General features: G+C 33.5%; 1 protein-coding gene across 6 annotated transcripts in view; it reads left to right on the top strand.

Moving 5' to 3' along the window:
• The window catches only part of POT1 (protection of telomeres 1), a 98,310-nt gene that overhangs the window by 50,297 nt on the left and 34,814 nt on the right, over positions 1-13,199 (top strand). For all 6 annotated transcript variants that reach the window (XM_055590830.1, XM_055590833.1, XM_055590831.1 and 3 more), the window contains 3 exons: positions 2,492-2,622; positions 6,550-6,840; positions 11,584-11,739. In XM_055590830.1, coding sequence (XP_055446805.1) covers positions 2,492-2,622; positions 6,550-6,840; positions 11,584-11,739 — 578 coding nt within the window. The remainder of the gene's footprint in view (positions 1-2,491; positions 2,623-6,549; positions 6,841-11,583; positions 11,740-13,199) is intronic.

Genomic DNA, 13,199 nt, shown 5'->3' with positions numbered 1-13,199 from the left:
GAAGAAGAAATTCCAAAGATCGTTTTCCAACTTGTTTTTTTATATCATCTTGAAAGGTGTTATAACACTTTGAGCAGTGCATGCACCAGGGATGACTCATTACACTCTTGCATCTTTCTCCTAAGCAAGTCTCTCATTTTCCCATTTTAATATTAATTTAGTCTTTTTTAAGCATAGTTAGAAATAATGGTGAAATAATAGAATGAAATTGACAAATATTTCAAGATAAAGGAAAATACATGATTAAAAATTCCATAATAGATCTTAGATTTATAAAAGGGTAAAAAAGAGCCATATGGTCATCACAAGCAAGAATATGTTTTATTCTATTAAAAAAGAATGTGTTTTATTCTATTAAAAAATGAGTGAATTTACCTTTAATCTTTGGAAGACTGCTAAGAGACAAAATGTCACAAAATAACACTCCTTACAAATAGTTAAAACTACTGACAAAGGAAACTCCAAAACTAAAAAGTGGGTCCAATAGACCCTCTACATCAAGAGATGAGGATATAATATATTTCACTGTTTTTGAAGATGCTCGTTAAGGTTTTGTTTTTGAAGTTTTTTATGTTCTCTGAGTTAATTACTGTCCCCTCCTCACAGAATCAGGTTTCTGTTTTCCCTCTTTCCCTCCAGTCCTGTCTCCTCACTTTCCCATTCCTTCCCCTTTCTCCGTACTCCTCTGTTCTCTTCCGTCTCCTCCCTTCCCCCTCCTGGTGTTCTTCCTCCTTTTCTTCTATTTTTGTTCTGTGTCTTATTTTTACATTTACAAATGTAGGTATCATTTATTTTAGATTTTTGACGTTTTAGACATTTTAGACATTTGTTTCCTTTGCTTTGTATATGAAGAGTTTGTTTTTTCAACATGATCTCTTTTTTAAACGGAAAATCTTATAATGTTCACACTTCTAATAAGAGACAAATCTTATAATAGGAAACAAATAGTACTCACATGGGGCACATTGAAAGTGTCAGTCTAAGGTGGGTGGGAGGACAGCTTTCTATCTGGTTATAGACCGCCTAAAGTGATAATGCTGCGGCTACTGCTAAGTCGCTTCAGTCGTGTCCAACTCTGTGCGACCCCATAGATGGCAGCCTACCAGGCTCCCCTGTCCCTGGGATTCTCCATGCAAAAACACTGGAGTGGTTGCCATTTCCTTCTTCAATGCATGAAAGTGAAAACTGAAAGTGAAGTCGCTCAGTCGTGTCCGACCCTTAGCAACCCCATGGAGTGCAGCCCATCAGGCTCCTCCATCCATGGGATTGTCCAGGCAAGAGTACTGGAGTGGGGTGCCATTGAACATCCTCATCAGAAGCCTTACCACTTCTTGGTCTATCAGTGAAACTTCCTTGGAAAGCAGTCTGTTCCACGAAGAGGTGCAGTTAGAGACTGAGATATCCTACCTGCCTACCTGAAATCATCTTCAAGGGAAGGTTAAGATGGGTGATCATTGAAGCAGTTGTTCCATGTGTAAACTTTTCATTGGCCCCAATTTTAGCTGTTTTTCACTGTCTCCCTTAATCCTAAAGGCTCCCATCTTTGCTGTAGCTGCTTCAGAGTATTTTCTGTTTGCATCCTCTCTGTCCATCTGATCCCTTAACCATTTACTTTCCCAACTTCCTGAAATAATGTTGATATCTTTTTTCCATCTCCTTCATGCTCCTCTCCTCACCTCTTCTCTCCCTTCACTGTTTTGGATTTATCTTTTCCTCTGTACTGAGTATAGTATTGAGAAGGAAGGAAATCAACACATATTCTCAGTGTTCATTTTTCTGAAACATGTACTTTAAATGATAACATCTATTATAGTTTTTGCTACCACCAGTTTGAAGTTACTTGTTTTTCATGGCAGCCCAACTATCATTAAATTTGGTTAGTTCTTTTTTGCCAGTTTAAATCGTATAAAATACCCCTCTTGTTCTGATGTGTAACCTTTTGTAAGTATTAATAGCAGATCATCGCTTTTCCTTTTAATTTGGTATTATACAGTTTTCTATGAATTGTTCATTTGAATTTCATATTCACTGTAAATCCCTGGGGTTTATAACCAGTTTTTAGAGTGTCTTTTTGCAATATGTTCACTCTTAATCATATTAACTGCAAATATCTTCTGGTATTTTTTGTTTGTTTTTACTCTAAATTTAATTGTATTTATAAATTATGTTATTTAAATATTTTGTCTGTTTTACAGTTTATAAATTTGAGGTAATAAAAATGTTATTTTACCTCCAGACAATTTACATTAAGTAGGGTTTTTATTTTTGTTTTATTAAACTTTCTAAAATGAATTTTTGTGAAACATTTTTGCAAAATAATTTGGCAGTGCGTTTCAAGAGAGAAGAAAATTTCTCTATGTTTTGATCCTGTTCTTAGAAGACTAAAGGGAGGAATAAAGTTTGATGTTTTGAACTCAGTATTAATACTTTCTTATTTTATTAGATGCTTTGAAATACGAAAAGTCAAGTAAAATATTTTTGTGTTTTCCAGATTATTGCTCAGTTGTAACAATTGTGGACCAGACAAATGTAAAGCTAACCTGCCTGTTCTTTAGTGGAAATTATGAAGCCCTTCCAATGATTTATAAAAATGGAGATATCGTTCGCTTTCACAGGCTGAAGGTATAACTCATACTGTTTAGAACTTACATTTGTTTGAAGAGAACTCAATGTTGCTCACTGAAACTATTTAACACTAATTAATGTGATTGCTTTGTTAGAACATGACTTCAGGCATTTCAAGAGATAAGAAGAAATGTAAATAAGATCAGACTTCAAATGATTTATATTAAGAAACCTCTTCATTTGAACAAACTACCTGACCTCTGTCTACGGAAGTGTTACCTGCTGCGATTCAGACTAGCTGCATTTTGTGAAAGAATTTTAGTAAAAAGGCAAAACTACTAGATAGTATGTGATTTTTTAATAATCAGCTTTTCAGTACTTTAATATTTTCAGTCTCTTAAGTTTTAAACATTTTAGTCCCTTGCTATTTTGCTCTTGTTACATGAGTTTCCATGCAACTCCTTAACTATCTTTGTTGTCTTTTCTTCTAATGCTTCGGTTTATCTGTGGTTCTTGTGATCACTGATGCTCATAAATGAGTGAGGTACTCCGGGTGTATTCTATCAGTGGTCTTAGATATGGTGGGAAATAACTCTCTTGCTCTATTAATGCCTTTCCCCTGAGGACAGAAGAATAGTGGAGAACATTTGGTTAAAGAGAACTGGAAAGATTATTATTATAACACTATATTACAGGCTTATCCACATTTCAAAAAAAAATAGCTGATTCTCACACATTGCTATTTCCTATAGTACAGTTGACTTTTGAACAGCACAGTTTTGAACTTCACAGGTCCACTTACGCACAGATTCTTTTCAGTAGTAAACAAGATCCCATGGTTAGTTGAATCCATGGATGCTGAAATGAGGATAGAGGTCTGCTAAGCTAAGTCACTTCAGTCGTGTCTGACTCTGTGCGATGCCAGAGACAGCAGCCCACCAGGCTCCCCCGTCCCTGGGATTCTCCAGGCAAGAACACTGGAGTAGGTTGCCATTTCCCTCTCCAATGCATGAAAGTGAAAAGTCAAAGTGAAGTCACTCAGTCGTGTCTGACTCTTGGCAACCCCATGGACTGCAGCCCACCAGGCTCCCCCGTCCCTGGGATTCTCCAGGCAAGAACACTGGAGTGGGTTGCCATTTCCCTCTCCAATAGAGGGCTGACTGTAAGTTAAAAGAGGATTTTTAGTTACATGGATGGTTGGTGCCCTTAACCTCACTGTTAATGGAAAACTATATTTACAATTCTTGTCTGTTGTTTAATTGAAGTGGAATATACATCTCTCTTTCCACAGTATTAGCATGCTCATATATCTAGCACTCTAGAAACTTCCATTGTACCCTCACCTAGGGTCGCCATTCACACTCTCCTCACCCTTAGCAGTAAATAATCTCATAACTTCTCACATTTATTAGTTTCTCTATATTTGTTCTTTATATAAAAAGAATACACTCTTAGTCTTTTTTTTTTTTTTGGAACATTTGATTTCTGCTTCTTTGATTCAACTGTACTATTGCATATAGTTTTACTTTCTTCATTTTCACTGCTAAATGGTATACTATTGTTAGAACACACTAGAATTTATATATTCCGTTAGTTCATGACTTAGTTCAAACAACTAACATGACTGTTAGTTGTTTAAGTAGTTTTCAGTTTGGGCTATTATCCTGCTATAGACAGTCTACTACATATATTTTACTGAATATGTATAATTTTATAACATATACACATTTACATATGTAGTTATAATGTATATTATATAATATGCATTTCAGTTGATTGCATACCAAGGATTGTAGTTCCTAAGTTCAAGGCTGTGCATATATTTGCTTTAGTTTATAGCTAAACTGGGCTTCCCTGGTAGCTCAGACGATAAAGTGTCTGCCTACAGCGCGAGAGACCCAGGTTTGATCCCTGGGTCGGGAAGATCCCCTGGAGAAGGAAATGGCAACCAACTCCAGTACTCTTGCCTAGAAAATCCCATGGACTGAGGAGCCTGGTAGGCTACAGTCCATGGGGTCGCTACGAGTCGGACACGACTGAGCGACTTCACTTCACTTCACTTCATAGCTAAACTATGTATTTAATTTTCCAGAGTGATTTTTACCACTTATACTCTCTTAGTGATACAGAAGAATTCTAGTTGTTCCACATTTTCACCAGCGGTTGATATTTTCCATTTTTCTGAATTTCAACCATTCTGTTGCATTTATATTAGTATCTTATTGTGATTTTAACTTGAATTTCTCTGAAAAATTATGAAACAAAACCTTTAAAAATGTGTGTGTCTTCTCAAGTATGAAGTGTCCATTTGAGTTTTTGGTTCATTTTTTATAGGATTTTAAAATCCATTTCTTAATGATTTGTGAAAGTTCTTTATATATTTAGGCTCTACAGGTTTTTTGTCAGGTATATGAATTGTGAATATTTTTTTCACTCTGTGTTAGTGCCTATTTACCCTCTTAATGGTGTCTTTGGATGAACAAAAGTTCTTTATTTTAATATAGTCTGCTTTGTTAACTTTTATTTTATGGTCAGTACTTTTGTAATTTCTTGTTTAAGAACTCTTTGTCTACTCATTTTATGAAGATAGCTTCTAAGTTTTCCTCGAAGTCATTACAATTTTCTTGTTTCATGTTTAGATCTGGAATTTCCTTTTCCTACAATGTCTTTGACAAATTTTGAAATTAAAGTTTTTCTGCCTCATGAAAACAGGAAATGGGCCCTTCTTTATCAATTCTGGAAGAGTTTATGCAAGATTACTGGGTTTTTTCCTTACTTAACTGCTTGGAATAATGCACTGGTAAAGCTATCTGAGCTTGATGATTTCTTTATTGATAGATTATATTAATGAATTAAGATTTCTTTAAGACGAATGAGTTTTTTTATTCTTTCTATCAGCTTTGATGTATTTAATTTTTAGAAAAAATTATTTCATTCAAATTGTAGACTTTATTGGTATAAATTTGGTCATATGTTACTCATGTTTTAGATGTTTGGTGGATTTGTAATGATAAATCCTTTTTTGCAGTCTTGATATTATAATTTGTGTTTCATTTTTTTTTTTCCAAGTCAGCCATTTTCTAGGGTTATTATTTTTGTTAATCTCTTCAGAGAACTAGTTTTTAGCTTTGATTTTCTATTATATGTTTCTATTTCTCTTACCTTTGACTGTGTTTCCCTTCTACTTTCCTTGGATTTGAGATAATATTCTTTGTGCAGCTTCTTGAGATAGAAGCCTAAATTTCTGATTTTTAACCATTATTCCTTTGTAAAATATTCACTTATTTCTATAAATTTTTATCTATGTACTGATTTAGTTATATCAAACAAGTTTTAACACATCACAGTTTAAGCATCTATCAGTTGAATACATTTTCCAATTTTCCATAAATACATAAATATATTTATTAATATCAGACAGTGTTACAGGAGACTTAAAAGGCATTTCAAAAGGATTATTTTATGACGATGTAACAGTCATGTTGCATGTGCACCTAATAACTGAGCCTCAAAATTCAGAAAGCCAATGTTTTTAAGGCTTATCTGAGTTCTCTCAGTCAGACTGATGAAACCTTAGTTTCAGCTCCATTTTATCCACTTCAGACTCTTATATTTTGAGTGTTCTAGTTTTCCCTACAATATTCATAAGTAACTATTTCTTATTATCCTTTTTCTTTTTATAAATTATATCTTTAAAAAAGCTAATGATTGTCTTGTTAGTAAAAGTGCACCGATAGTATTAAGGGAGCTACCACCTAGCTCTTTAAAAAATAAAAATAAATTTTGCATAATGTGTTACAGTTTACATGGTACTTAAGGATTTTGATATAGCCCAGTAGATTTTTATCATTTCATACGCTAGTTATTTAAAGATTATGTCCTCCAATAACTGTATTGGCAAAATTTTATAGTCTCCTGTTCCCAGTTCCTAGGTTCTACATCAGTAACCTGTTTGTTCTGTTTTCTACATTGCCACTTTCTTAGATCCAAGTATATAAAAAGGAGACTCAAGGTATCACCAGCTCTGGCTTTGCATCTTTGACATTTGAGGGAACTTTGGGGGCTCCTATCATTCCTCGTACTGCAAGCAAGTGTTTTAACTTCACTGCTGAGGACCAGAAAATGGTAGAAGCTTTACGTATTTGGGCATCGACTCATATTTCACCTTCTTCAATATTAGTCAAATTGTGTGATGTCCAGCCAATGCAGTATTTTGACCTGACTTGCCAGCTCTTGGGCAAAGCTGAAGTGGATGGAGCATCATTTCTTCTAAAGGTAGGTATTTTTAAGTACTTAAAATTGTAAGTTAGCATGACCTCGAAGTCTAAAAAGGCCTTATATTTCAGCATTCTGATGGAATAAATAAGCAGCTATGTACTAAGAACTTAAAATCTAACCTTTTTAATGATCCTGTATTCCCATGTGTCTTTATTTTTGAATTTTTCTTCTTCATCCTAAACTTTTAGAGAAAAATAGTATTATCAGTTCTATATTTTAAATATAGTATACTTTATGCTGTTTATATATTTCTTATTTTAGTACTGGTAAAAAGAGTTGTTTCCTCTTGCTATTTTTAAACTACATTTCGAAAAATGTGTAGTTTTGTAGCTCCATGTGGATGTAGCCTTTCTTCTCACTTATCTGCTTTCTTGGTTTGTTGACATTGGGTTCTCTTCTGGGTTATTTCACTACCTGCTTCACTGGTAGATCATAGATGGTTTTGAAGTGTTTATTTTTCTTGTATTTTGTTTTGTTTTTAAATCCAAAGGATTAAAAAGGTGACCTAAGACCCATCTAATCTTTGTTTATACCTATTCCAGTTTATTTATGAATAGCTTCTGGAGAGGTCAGTTGTCTGATATTATCTTCACCGAACCCTGCCAAGGCAGGATGCTGTTAAACAAACACTACTTTAGCCCTGCTTCTGTGCTTCTTTCTTAGCTTCCTACTCTTTGCGGTGATGGAACGTAATGGGAAATGGAATTCAGTGGCATTGGGCAGGTATTGGGTTGTAGCATTATTATCAGTTGTATCGTGCCCATATTAAAAAAAAATAGCGGAGATAGAAATGATTGAATAAAATAGGAAGTTTCTGAAGTTGAAAATAGCACATATTTATATATACGTGAAATAATCTGAGAAAGTAAATGTGTGCTATAAAAAAGGGTGAATGAGTTAAATCTGACAAAACTGAAGCTAAAGCAACATAAAATCATCCAAACAAAATGAGAAGGTATTTTAAGTCAACTAGTCACTTTATGCCCAAAGTGACTTACTTAACAAATGAGCATTTGTTAATCATCAAACACGTCTAATGATAATGAATCTGCTGTGCGCAGAAGTATTCTCCATCTTTTGACTGCTGTGTTGTTAGTACGCAATTCTGCGGTAAAACCTGCCACCTTTTAGCTGACATAGCTGAATCTGCATTTTCTCTCTAAAGCAAGAAATCATGCATGCATCCCATGTTTGTCGATAGCCTTTTCAGATAAAAGTAGAAACAACTTTCATGTAGAGATTATTTTAAAATGTAGCATTCAGCTATGAATATAAGAAATTATTTTAGTAAGATTTCCTTGAGGACAATTTGAAAGAAATCTCAGAAGTCTCTCTATACATTTCAACAACTCTTTTCATAAATTTATTTTATACTAATAATTTAGAATGTGAGAAAATGCCTTTAAGGGAATATTTCTCCATATATTTCTTACAGTGACAAAAATCAGAAAAAAACTTGGGTTCTAGCAATAGAGAATTTTGTGAATTATTTATGTATTATGGAATACTGTACTCTAATGACTAAAATGACATTGCAGACATAAACTTACTAAGAAATTCACAATATTCTCTTTAGTGATTAATGTACCTTCATTTATATACTAAAAAATGTTTCCTATACATAGCAAAAATATATTGAGATGAATATATAACAATATTTTACTCATTTTATATACAGGAAGTCAGATTTTAATACTTTTTTTCTGAAATTGATATTCCTATCCCAAACTAGAACTATATATTTTTTAAATTTTATTTTGAAAACAAAAGAAGCCAGATCTTACTCCAAATGAGTTCCGGTCACCATAGAATATAACATAATTATTTCTTCTCTCAACTGAGATATGATACTAATATCAGTCTCCTTATTAGTAACTATAAATATTATAAAATATTATAAATATTATAAAATAGTAAACTATTCACTTTAATTATTCTAGTAGACACGATTCCCTTATATAGTGCTGTTTGTTAAAAGAAATTAATTTTAATTATAGGTTATTAAGACTATAATGTTAATAAGAATAGGTTAAAGGCTATGTCTGGAGGTATACTCAAAGACAAAATTTAGAGCCTTAAATGTCTTCATAAACAAAGAAAGAAAAAAAGGCATAGCATATTAGAATAATCTTTCATGTCAAGAAATTGAAAAAGTAACAAACATAACTGTAGAAAGTACAAGGTAGTATTTTAATAAGGTATTTAATTTTGGAGTATGTAATTTTAGCATTGCCCAGAAATTTAAAATATTTTTTTTAAACAGTACATAGTAAAAAAGTTTCTCTCCTTGCCATCCTCTCTTGGTCCCATGTTGCTATTAATATAATAATAAAAATAACATTAGCATTTCAGATTGACAAAGAAAGATTGTTAAATGGTGATTGTTATCTATTTGGAAAAAAGATCTGTATATAATATGCAAATTCCTAACACATTGAGTTTTGATACAAGATTGCAAAAGTTCCAGAATTTCAAAGCAAAGTCTGATTTACACTCTACTCTCTCAGTCCCTCCTTGAAAAGACTCATGAATTGGTCTGCTCAAAAACATGTACACACAATGAAAGAACAAATTCCAAGTGAAGATAAGTGTCTGGGACATAATGTTACTACTTCCAACATTATTGTCCTGGTTCTTTTAGAAACAGAGCTAGTGACGCAAACTCATGATACTTGAACACGTAGCACTGGCACCAGCGTTCTTGAGGGCTTCCTCTGTAAGCTGACCCTAGCAGACACTTGTATGGCAATGTGGTCTTTTCCAAACAACCCCATCAGAAAATAGGCAGAAAACCTAAAATGATATTTCTCCAAAGAAGACATGAAAATGGCCAAAATGCACATGAAAAAATGCTCAATATCACTTTATTAGAGAAACACAAATCAGAACTACAATGAGTTATCAAAACTGGTCAAAATGGCCATTGTTAAAAAGTCTTCAAATAACAAATGCTGGAGAACGTAGGGAGAAAGGGAAGCTTCCGACACTGTTGGTGGGAATGTAAATTGGTGCAGCCACTGTGGAGAACAGTGTGAAAGTTCCTTAAAAAACTAAAAATAGAGTTACCATATCATCTAGCAGTCCTGTTCCTGGGCATGTATATAGAAAAGACAAAAACTAATTTGAAAAGATACATCCAGTTTTCATAGCACTATTTACAATACCCAAGACATGGAAGCAGCCTAAATATCCAGGAACAGATGAATGAATAAAGAAGATATACCATTTTTATGCACACACGCACACACACACACACAATAGAATATTATTTATCCAAAAAAAGAATGAAATAGTGCCATTTGCAGCAACATGGATGGACCTAGACATTATGGTACTAAGTAAAGAGAAAGACAAACATCATATATCACTTATTATTGGAATCTTAAAAAATAAAACAAATGAACTTATTTACAAAACAGAAATAGACTTAAAAACATAGAAAACACATTTACAGTTACCAAAAGGGAAAGGACAAGAGGAGGAATAAATTAGGCATTTGGAATTAATAGATACACACTAATGCTAATGCTATGCTAATGCTAAGTCGCTTCAGTCGTGTCTGACTCTGTTGGACCCCAGAGACAACAGCCCACCAGGCTCTGCCGTCCCTGGGATTCTCCAGGCAAGAATACTGGAGTGGGTTGCCATTTCCTTCTCCAATGCATGAAAGAGAAAAGTGAAAGTGAAATCACTCAGTCGTGTCCGACTTTTAGGGACCCCATGGACTGCAGCCTACCAGGCTCCTCTGTCCATGGATTTTCCAGGCAAGAGTACTGGAGTGGGGTGCCATTGCCTTCTCCGAGATACACACTACTATATATAAAATAAACAATAAGGATCTGTGTATAGCACAGAGAACTGTATTCAATATCTTGTAATAACCTATAATGGAAAAGAATATGAAAAAGATAATGTGTATGTATGTGCGTGCTCACGCATATGTAACTGATTGCACACATGTGTAACCAGTCACACACATGTGTGACTGAATCACTGTTGTACACCTGAAACTAATACATTGTAAATCAGCTCTACATCAACTAAAAAAAAAAAACAACAGTTAAAAAAAGAAATGTGTTTTCTACTTAAGTAGCTTGTTTTCTGTTGTACAGCCCAACTTCGGACATGCAGGGCCATTCCCACGTCTCATTAAATGTCTTTTGCGATGCCTTTTTAGCATAATAAAGCATCAGTCGTCTTTACCAGCTTAGCACAGCACAAGCTAGTTCAAGTCTTAAGGATGGGATAGTGCATACTTGTCCTGTGCTCCTTTCCTATCTCTATCTCAAGGTAACTTAAATAGCAATCCAACATACCTTTCCCTTTTCAAGGACCCATGATTGTCATTCACTTGTGTTCATTACATCTAATATAAGATTGCTTGAAAAACTGCCCAGCAGTAAAGTAAGAAATGAAAAGCAGAGTAGAATGCCAGTTTGGTAAAAGGGAAAATACATATATATTATAAATACACAAAAGAAAAAATAATAAAATTTAGCAATGTGTTAATCATTTTTCTAAGCTCACAGTTTGAATTTTTTTACTTATATTTTATTCATTGCCTATCCATATGTAGTTCTTGTACAATCAGGAAAAAATATAGATCCTATTTAAACCTTAGCAGATATTTGGGGGAATATATTTAATTACTTTTAAGCTATATTACCAGCAAATAAACCTCTTCTAGCCTCCACAGTTTTATAAAAAGATCATTAAAGTTTTGTTCTGCCTCTTGTGCAGGTATGGGATGGCACCAGGACCCCATTCCCATCTTGGAGAGTCTTAATGCAGGACCTTGCTCTTGAAGGTGATTTAAGTCGCATCCATCAGCTGCAGAATCTGACAGCAGACATTTTAGTCTATGATAACCATGTTCAAGTGGCTAAATCTCTAAAGGTGATGTTACATTGCAAACTTGTTTGTCTTTTGTATTTTTATTAGTTTTAGGGTAAATCACATGGTAGGTGATATTTGAGGTCTAGAAATTAATTCAAAATTTATTTTTTCTTTAATTTCTAATTTGTAAAATGCATGTTTAAAATAAATTATTAGATGATACATTAAAATTATAATGGCTTGAACAACTTTTTAAAATTTAAGAGCATTTCTGAATATCTTCAAGCTGTGCCCAATTTTGCTATGAAAATAAGAAAGAAAAATTTTATCCTGCGATAAAATTTGCTGAAACTGATGGAGGATGTATGAAATATTTGTAAACTTAAAAAATGCTAAGCTTTTTTAATTGGTTTGATAAAATCCAGTCTTTAACTTTGTACTCATTGGTCTAAGAAATTGTTAATCTACCTCTAAAATATATTATAAATTGTTTGTGTGTATCATGCATTTTATTAGAATTTGCTCAGTTTTTGAGATAAAATTTTCTAGGTAAAAGCATCCTGCTTAATTATGGCACTTCTTGTTTATTAATAACATTTTAAGAAATATTTTTCTTCATTTTACTATATTTGATGTTTGCAAGTATCCTTTCTTGCCAAGAAGAGTATCATTAATAATAGCAATCATAATAGTAACATCCATGAAGCACTTCATATGTATTTAGCACTGTCTCGTGCATTAGGTACTACCATTTCTGTTTACAAATGAGAAAACTGAGGCACTCAGAGGTTAAGCCCAAGATTTCACAGCCACTTGGGTGAAGCGTGTATCTGAATGTACAGTGTCTGCTTCCAGAGCTAATCCTCTTAAGCAGTATAAAGAAATGATTTTCTTTATTGCAAATAAAGCTTCCATCCTACCTTGAAGAAGTTATACAGCCAACTTAATAGGAAGAAAACAGTGAAAGTGAATTGTATTTTTTTTAGATATGAATTTTAGTGCCTAATTTCTTTTTTGCAAATAAATGTCCTTGAGGAAGTATTTCCACTTTCATACTATGTTATAAATAAGCCCACCCAACTCAATAAATTAGGTTCAAATCCAGATCAAGGAAGGTGATAAGTGCACTTTTTTTTCCTTTGTGAGTGTGTTCATACTTTATGTCAGAAAATTGACCGTTGAAGGTATCTTTTGATGCTTTTCCTTGATTTTATCTGCATTGATTAGTTTCAAAAATAAATATAATGATAAAGCTAATTCTAAAATCTTTTTAAGATACAGGTAGAGTTGTTTTACAAATGAAAAAATTTACATTTTAGATTGGACTTTTACCGTTTAATTCCCTTCCCTGTCTCTGTGCTGCTTCTATAGGTCGTTCTGTTCCTCTCTCTTGTCCAAGTCCTGAACAAACAGTACCTACCACAATGCTTTCCATATTGTAAGGGTGAAGTAAATACTGTCTTCTGATGAATGAATGAATCAGTGAGCCTCCTGAAATTTAAAAAAATATTTTTCATCTC

The sequence above is a fragment of the Bubalus kerabau genome, chromosome 8, assembly GCF_029407905.1.
Source record: "Bubalus kerabau isolate K-KA32 ecotype Philippines breed swamp buffalo chromosome 8, PCC_UOA_SB_1v2, whole genome shotgun sequence".
Lineage (NCBI taxonomy): Eukaryota > Metazoa > Chordata > Mammalia > Artiodactyla > Bovidae > Bubalus > Bubalus kerabau.
This window is presented reverse-complemented; position numbering and strand designations above follow the sequence as displayed.